This window comes from Etheostoma spectabile, unplaced genomic scaffold (assembly GCF_008692095.1).
Source record: "Etheostoma spectabile isolate EspeVRDwgs_2016 unplaced genomic scaffold, UIUC_Espe_1.0 scaffold302, whole genome shotgun sequence".
In the NCBI taxonomy this organism is placed as follows: domain Eukaryota; kingdom Metazoa; phylum Chordata; class Actinopteri; order Perciformes; family Percidae; genus Etheostoma; species Etheostoma spectabile.
This window is the reverse complement of record NW_022605581.1, coordinates 331,963-340,520: the sequence shown is the minus strand read 5'-3', so window position 1 is coordinate 340,520 and position 8,558 is coordinate 331,963. Positions and strand designations below refer to the sequence as shown.

Here is an 8,558-nt window from a genome sequence, read left to right as displayed (position 1 = left end):
GTGTGTGTGTGTGTGTATATATATATATTGTGTGTGTGTATAATAAAGACACAGAGTTAGATAGTAACCCTCTCATCTCACTTTTAGAAAGGAAGCGATTAGACGTACTGCCCAAAATTTGAAACCGTTCTTTTTTGTATTTTGATAATACCGTAGAGCAGAAATGCCATAATTAAGTAATTATTGAACAGGTTTGTGGATCATTTGAAACTTTCAGTGGCAATATAATATAATATAATACCCAATGCTTTGGTGGTGGAACTAGAGCAATACAATTTTTAATGCCTCGCAATAATGAATAAAAAAACTGCTTCTTGTGTAACAAGAAAAAGCAAAAACTATTTGTACTCTTTATTGAACCTTTAGCCCAAAACATGGGCTAGTGAGTGGCGGAGGCAGTTAAACCCAGTAACTTACAAATTATTTCATATGCAGGTAACGTTTAATAAATCCGGTACTTTTAACACTTTAAGCCATTCTTGATATAAAAGGTTCAGAATCAGCCTTCCAACACCGCAATGGAAGACTAAAAAAACAAATAGTCCATATTTTTGGAGACCTTGGAATATATTTTTTCCCATTTAAAAATAAATCAATTGAAATCATGACCTATCTAATCCAAGAATATGTCAACAAACAAGACTAAGAGTAACGTATTGTACACCTTTTAAGTCCAGTACCCAGTACCAGTATTTCTGATTTTATAACTGCAGCCCGATCTTTTCTGTGCTGATTTGGGTTTGTTGCTGTTCCTCTGGCAGGTGATGGTGATGCAGGAGGGCTCCACCTCCCTGTTCAGCCACAACCTGAAGCTGCCTACGCTCCCCAACAGCTCGCTGACATCCACCTTCTCTGACCCAAAGAAGAGCAAAAGCTTCCACGGGTCAAAGGTCAGTGTCTTTTTCCCAGGTACTTGCCTTCTCCTCTGCCACTCTGGGCTCCACCCGGCTCTGAAACCGGCCCTAACCCCCACGTCTTGGCCGGTTTAAACCCATCCATCCATCCATCTTCGTCCCCTTATCCGGTGTCGGGTCGCGGGGGCAGCAGCTCCAGTAGGGGACCCCAAACTTCCCTTTCCCGAGCCACATCAACCAGCTCCGACTGGGGGATCCCGAGGCGTTCCCAGGCCAGGTTGGAGATATAATCTCTCCACCTAGTCCTGGGTCTTCCCCGGGCCTCCTTCCAGCTGGACGTGCCTGGCCACCTCCTAGGGCTCCCTGAGGCATCCTAACCAGATGCCCGAACCACCTCAACTGGCTCCTTTAGACGCGAAGGAGCAGCGGCTCTACTCCGAGCTCCTCTCGGAGGACTGACTTCTCATCCTACTCTGAGGGAGACGCCAGCCACCCTCCTGAGGAAACCCATTTCGGCCGCTTGTACCCTGGATCTGGTTCTTTCGGTCATGACCCAGCCTTCTGACCATGGTGAGGGTAGGAACGAAAATTGCCCGGTAGATCGAGCTTTGCCTTCTGGCTCAGCCTCTTTTCGTCACAACGGTGCGATAAACAGAATGTAATACCGCACCCCGCTCCGATTCTCCACCAATCTCCCGCTCCATAGTCCCCTCACTCGCGAACAAGACCCCAAGGTACTTACCTCCCCCCCCCCCCCCCCCCCCCCCCCCCCCCCCCCCCAATTATTTAAACACAGGGATTTTAAAAGACTCCAAACTATATCTTACTAGCACTTACTCTACGGACCTCAAGGCCATGCTGTGAAACCTGTGGGCTGACCAGGTCCACATTTTATTCTAAGGTCCTGTTAACCCTGCTGTTGTCCTCGGGTCAAATTTGACCCACTTTCAAAAGGTTTCTGTATCAGAAATTTGTGTTTCTTTCAAATAAAATGTCCCAAAAAATAACGTGAATGTTTCCGTACAACGTTCTTTACGAGCAATATAAATGATTATTCCACTAGATTAATTTAATTTGGGTGTTTATTTAATTTTATGGCATTTGAAGAAACACAGGGGGACGCGGTGAAAGTGTCTTTAAGTTTTAATTCAAAATTTTGACGCAGAATAACTAAAGGTTGCAGGGTCAACGGGAAGACAACACGAGGGTTAAAATTGGTCATGCATACAGGATATATATAATTATGTGAGAGATGGAGATGGAGAAGACAGAAGGCATGGATAACAGGCCTAGGAGCTCCATCGGAGATGTGAGCTATTATCTCGAGCCGCACTAAATCACGTCTGTCAATAAGCTGGCATGTTGTTTCCATTTGGTGTTATTTTTAGTCCCTTTTAAATATTGTCGTTTAAGAGCCAGGTTAGGAGAGGCCCATTACACATGGAAACAGTTTCCAGTTCAAACCCTGTGTGTGTGTGTGTGTGTGGGTGGTGTGTTTGTGTGTGTGTGTTTGTGTGTGTGTGTTTGTGTGTGTGTGTGGGTGTGTGTGTGTGTGTTGTGTGTTGGTGTGTGTGTGTTGTGTGTGTGTGTGTGTTGTGTGTGTGGGTGTGTGTGTGTGTGTGTGTGGTGTGGGGTGGGGTGGTGTGTGTGTGTGTGTGTGTGTGTGGTGTGTGTGTGTGTGTGATGTTTACTGTGGGGCGGGAGGTCCACACACACCACACACACCACACCACACACCCACACCACACCACACACACACACACACACACACACACACACACACATGTGTCTCACTATCTTTGTGGGACCAGTCATTGACATAATGCTATCCTAGCCCCTTACCCTAACCTTAACCTCAAACCTAAATGCCTAACCTTAACCCCCACCCTCACCCTAACCATAACCTTGACAACTAAATGCCTAACCTTAACCCCACCCCCACCCTAACCATAACCAACTCTAACCCTGATCCTAAAACCAAGTCTTATTCCTCAAACAGCCCTTTAATAAGGGGACCAGCATTTTGTCCCCACAAAGGTCAGGACCCCATAAGTGTACTGTTCTCCCATTTTTTGGTCCCCACAATGTAGTTAAACAAAGTACACACACACACACTCTCTCTCTCTCTCTCTCTCTCTCTCTCTCTCACTCTCTCTTCTCTCCTCTCTCCTCTCTCTCTCTCTCCGCTCTCTCTCTCCTCCTCTCTCCTCTCCTCCCTCCTCTCTCTCTCTCTCTCTCTCTCTCTCCTCTCGCTCTCCTCTCTCTTCTCCTCTCCTCTCTCCTCTCTCCCTCTCTCGCTCTCTCTCCCCCTCTCCCTCGCTCCAACTCCCCCCCCCGCGTCTCCCCCCCCCCCCCAATCTCACTCTCTCTCGCTCATCAATCCTCTCCTCACCTCTGCGCCTCCTCCTCCCCCCGTCTCTCTCTCCTCCCTCAGTCCCCTCCCCTCCCTCGTGCTCTCTCTCTCTCTCCGTCTCTCTCTCTTTGAATTGACACGGTTTTTTATACAGATACATATTAGTGCTAATAATCATAAACCTTTGAAAAGGTCCTAATACTTTACTTTCCCCCCCCCCCCCTTGTTTATGGAAGTATTATTATAAAACTACCACACATGAAATATCTCAAATGAAGATGCTTTTTAGATCAGACTTTATTGGGTGAAATGTCCTTGGTCAGCAGGATAAAAGATGTTTTAAGACAATGTAAAAGAACAAAATACACAAGGAAAAAAAGGTATATCAATGAAATTCCTCTTAATAAAATTGGACTAGTGAGAGAAAACCATTCAAAAGCTACATTATAGACATACCAGTATTAGATGTGTGTATAATAAGTCGTATCCTATTATATGATAGTGATAATAAATGCATGTCTTGAAATAATAAAAAAAGCATTACAGTAGTAGCTTAGCAGCTCCTAATGGAAAAGTGTCAAATTAGCAAAAACTTTAATGAACATAAATAAATTGTTATTTTTTTAAATTTATTAATGAATTCATCCATTTTATGCCGCTTATCAAATCCAGGTCAAATTGCTTTTAGGAATTAAATCTTCAGGATCTTCGGTATAAACGGTGGGGAGCACTGAGAATCTGGTCTACAGTAAACAAGATGTCTGAATTTGGGAATTATCTAATATATTTTACTATGATATTACTATTTAGAGTAGTAGTAGTATTTACATTATTCTCCACAATTATTTTATAGTCCGTATATTACGTATACTTAACTTTAATGTACCCTTATGTATACTAGAGAACTAGATTGTGTAAATGTACCATGAAATACCATGTTTACATTGCATTTTATTCAGTTTCTTTAGGGTAAACCCATTTTAAATTCAAGACATTTAAAGATATTTTTATACCATATAGAAGGCAGATGTTTCATGATCATACTGGCTAAAGTATGAAAGTATAATGGAAAACCAGTAGGGGCAATATGGCCTAGAACCATGTATTATTACATGAAAAGAATGCATTGTGAAAAAGTTATTAAATATCTATTTGTACCCGTGATGTGCTTCCAGTTTCACCCTCAGTATTCTCATTGTAGGCCCTTCAGTGATTTACCTGAACTTGGGTCACCTGCTAACCTGCCAATGTCACGGTGCTGAAAGGTGTGTTAAAAAGTGCCACTTTAGTGATCTCTTGAATGTGGATGGCAGCCGAGGCCCTGCGTGTCCCCTCCAGAGACCTAAACTAGGATTATGACGGCCTGTCCTGGTAGGATAATGGGTCCACTGCGGTGGAGGAGCCTGCTGGAGTTTACAATGACCCGGCAGCTTTACATCCTGAGGTCCCGGGGTCACCGGCCGATAGGTTTTAGAGGCCGGGTTGTAACACACCCCGTCGTCTAGACTGCTTTAATGACTTCACTGCATTGATGAGATATTGGCATGGGGGGTTGGAGGTGAGACCCAGGGACAAATGGCCCCTGTTGTTAGAAGGAATGCATTTCCTTCTTTCTCCGCATTGCCCTTCTTCAACTTTTAAGGTTGTGCATGTGTGGCTGTTGAAAAGGCCCCCTTCCCCCCCTGAGCACCACTGTTCAAAAGAAGTCCCGAGTTTGCGCTTCAAGCCCATAGATGGGGAGACTAAGGAGACACTTTAGATTTTCCTTTAAGAATGGATCTCTTTTCACGGATGGTAATGCCAAACTGCAGGGTGGCATGCATGTTTTCTCTTGTGTATAAGGCAGAGGATTAATCTTCATTTGACCTACCTGCCTGGTTTTTGCTGACTTTGTTGTTTGGTAATACTATGCATTTTAAAAGTACTACATGTAGTCTAAAGTGCAGTCCAACGTCAACACAATACAAACAGCAAGAGGAAAACATAATCACAGGAGACATTTTGTTTTAACAGCAGAAGGGTTTGAACGCTGCTTGGAAAATATTAGATTTAAACCAAAAATGAGGCCAGTTTTTCATATTTTGGAGTTACCTGTGGCACTTCACTTAAATCAGTTATCATCACAGTAATACATGCCCATACCATCCTCAGACAAGAGTATTTCTCAGTTGCCCTATTATGTTTGCCCATTGGCCTAATATGAGATTTCCCTCTTCCCTTTTGATCCACAGGATGGCTCCAAAGGAAGCAGCACCACCCTTCTCACCACCGCCACAACCACCAACACCAACAGCAGCAGCAGCTTCTCAAAACTCCACAAACCCTCCAAGGACCACAAAGACAAGACTCCAAAAGACTTGAAAGAGCCAAAAAGTGCCTTCAGAGACTCTGGCTGGGAACCCAGCAAAGCCCCCAAAGAACCTTCCAGGAAACCCAAAGAGAACCAACCACTTAGAGATATGAACCCTAAGATGGGCTTTAAGGAACCCAAGTCTTTGTCCAAGGAGCATCGGACTGAGGGAACGACCCACGGCTCGTCGCTAAACAAGCGACTGCCCACCCTCGATAGTGACGATCATGTGACCAAAAAACGTAAAAAGGGATTTGTGGATCCATCAGGGAAGCATACATCAGGGCCCGAATCTCAACATTTGGATAAGAAGCTCTTGAAGGATAGATCACAGATGCGAATAAGTAAACAGCGAGCAGAAGGCGACGAGGCCGAGCACAGGAAGGTGTTGACACTTCCGCCATTCCAGGAACTGGTGGACCCCAATGACTCTGATATGGAGGACCAGTCCACCAAATCAGATGTGAGTAGAACATATATTTTTGTTATCAGCAACAACATAAAAGTTCTTTGTCTGTTTTACCTCAACTTGGTAAGCCAGCTCATGTAATTGATACACTTACAGCAAGAAGAACAGTGTCTTTTCATTGTCATAGAGGTTTAGGAAGCAGCATCTGATCTGGATCTGACCCTTGTACGAGTCCAGCGATTTGGATTCACTGATTTGAGCTTTTAGGCCGCTTTACTGGAAAAGGGGTGAAGGGAGGGCAGGGTTCCACATAAGAAATGGCCCAGGGTCAGTAGAAAAGTATGTTGGGCAAGTTGATCGCAACTGCCGCCAACCAAAGGTCCACCTACGGAGTGGCTATATGCTTCTTTATAGCGGAGTTAGTCTCGCATTGCCGACCTCACACAGCGCTGTAGTGGAAGATCTGGCAACAAGAGCCTACACTGCAATCTGCTGAACCATTAAGTGTATTTGACAAACCAACCAGATTTATTTGGCAAAGCACTAGGGCTGGGTACCGAACTTCGGTGTTTTTATGGTACCGACCGAAATGTTTCGGTTTTACACAGTATCAAATTATGCCTCGTCTTTCGGTGCCAAGTTTCGGTGATTGGCTGTAACGTTAAACGTGATTGCGTCACCCAGGAAAAATACATACGTGGTTACGCCGACAGACGGGGTTCACGTGCATCTGTTGTGAACTGGTTGCGAGCATCGTTGTACTGCTTAAAAATGCCACCTAGATCAAAAGTGTGGCTTCACGTTATTAAGATTGATGCCAACAGTGCGAAATGCAATATACGCAAAAAAGCCATTGTTGCTAAAGCTGGCAACGCGACTAATTTGATGAAGCACCTGATGTGCACGGGATCAATTTAAGAGCGGAAAGTTGCACAGTGTTTGACTGCAAGAAGAGCGGACCGCAGCCAGCGCAGCCTGCGCAGCCCTCCTCCTCTCAGCCGCCCGTGGGCAATGCAAACCAGAGCCGACCCGAGTGATTCAAAATTCCACCCCCGGACTCCGCCTCATCAAAGAGTACCGCGGACGCGCTGTTCTGGGATTTCAACAGGCTAGTTTATGTTTATTAGCGTTACTGCAACTTAACACGTGCATCGTGCTGAGTTAGCGTGTAGCCTTTTATTGCTGCGTAGCTAGCTAAATCAAAAGCTAACATTTACAGACAATACTTTGTCCATGTTTGTAAAAATAGCTATCCATTGGGTCAGCTGGTTAAACAGCTAACCTTATCTTCACTGTTATTTTTATATTCTCCTCACAGTGGCCTCTGACTCTGTGTGTGTGATTTTTTCTTTTCTCAGAATTGATATTATAAAACTAGTATTGAAAAAGGTATCGTTCAGGAACCGATATCGAAGTAAAGGTATTGGTACCGGTATCGAAAATTTTTGATTGATACCCAGCCCTACAAAGCACATCATAGGCTACTCTTTATCTGTATCTTCGCTGATAAACAATTAACATATTCAGAATATAAACGGGTCATAAACCTTTGTTTGTTGCTGATCCCAGCCATCGCACGCACTTCATCAAACACACTTGTTAGCGGCTGTGGTTCAGGAGGTAAACAGTAACTAATCAGAAAGTTGACGGTTCGATCCCTGGCCCCTGCAGTCTACATGTCTTAGTTTCCTCGGGCAAGATACTAATAAACCCCATTGGCTGTGCCAAAGGCATGAGATTGGATATATATCACATATTCCCTTACCCTGATGTCCCCCATATCACTAGTGTATTAATGTTTGTGTGTAAATTGGTAAAAGATCCAATGTGTAATATCTTTACTGTTTTATATTGAAAAATTACCAAAATATGTTATCAGATACTGTGTTAAGGAAACATGTTCAGTTGAAATCCTGTTTTCTCTGACAACAATGGTGAAGCCAGTGTTTACACTTATGAAATTTCCATTCCCGGACTGAATGTCTGTTTTTATTTTGTTCTGTGTGTTCTTGTAAACTGCCCATTTTGACACCCGGGTGGCCAGATTCATTCTACCCGATCCACAAAAACCTCTGCATCCCAAAAGGATGCCGAGCTGGCTAATCTCCTCCTGAACAGGTAAAATAAGTAGCTAGCATTAGCGAGCGCCGCGGTCCCTCTGCCTTTGACGCCCCCGCTGCAGGAGACGTTGTATTCCCCCGACACGCTAGATTAACGTTACTGTTGAAAACTTTTTCCAGGTTAGTTGTGATGCATACCACCCAAACGAGCATGAAAGAAATTGTTGTAATGTTGCCTCAGCATTTAGTTTTGTTGCTGAACTGTATGTAAAATGAGTCTTAAACTATAGCAGCATGATTAAGAGCTGGTCCAAGACAAACCTGGGCCAGTTCTACGAGGGTTGGTAGATAACTCTGACTACTATGAAGAGAAGGAGAGAAGTGGTGCCGTGTCTGGAGATATACACCCTCCCCCGCCGGTCTAGGCGAACGCTGCGACTCATCACTCCCTAAATATAAGCTTTATCAAAGAGGAGAGTTTTAGATATACTCTTCAATGTTATGATGGTGTCTGCCCCCCAAACCCAGACCG

The 8,558-nt window shown here is 44.3% G+C and overlaps 1 protein-coding gene across 1 annotated transcript in view; it reads left to right on the top strand.

Moving 5' to 3' along the window:
* mllt3 (MLLT3 super elongation complex subunit) overlaps positions 1-8,558 on the top strand; it is a gene marked incomplete in the record, with an annotated part of 125,590 nt that overhangs the window by 56,247 nt on the left and 60,785 nt on the right. The window contains 2 exon segments of the mRNA XM_032510979.1: positions 762-890; positions 5,439-6,020. Of these exon segments, the coding sequence (XP_032366870.1) occupies positions 762-890; positions 5,439-6,020 (711 nt within the window).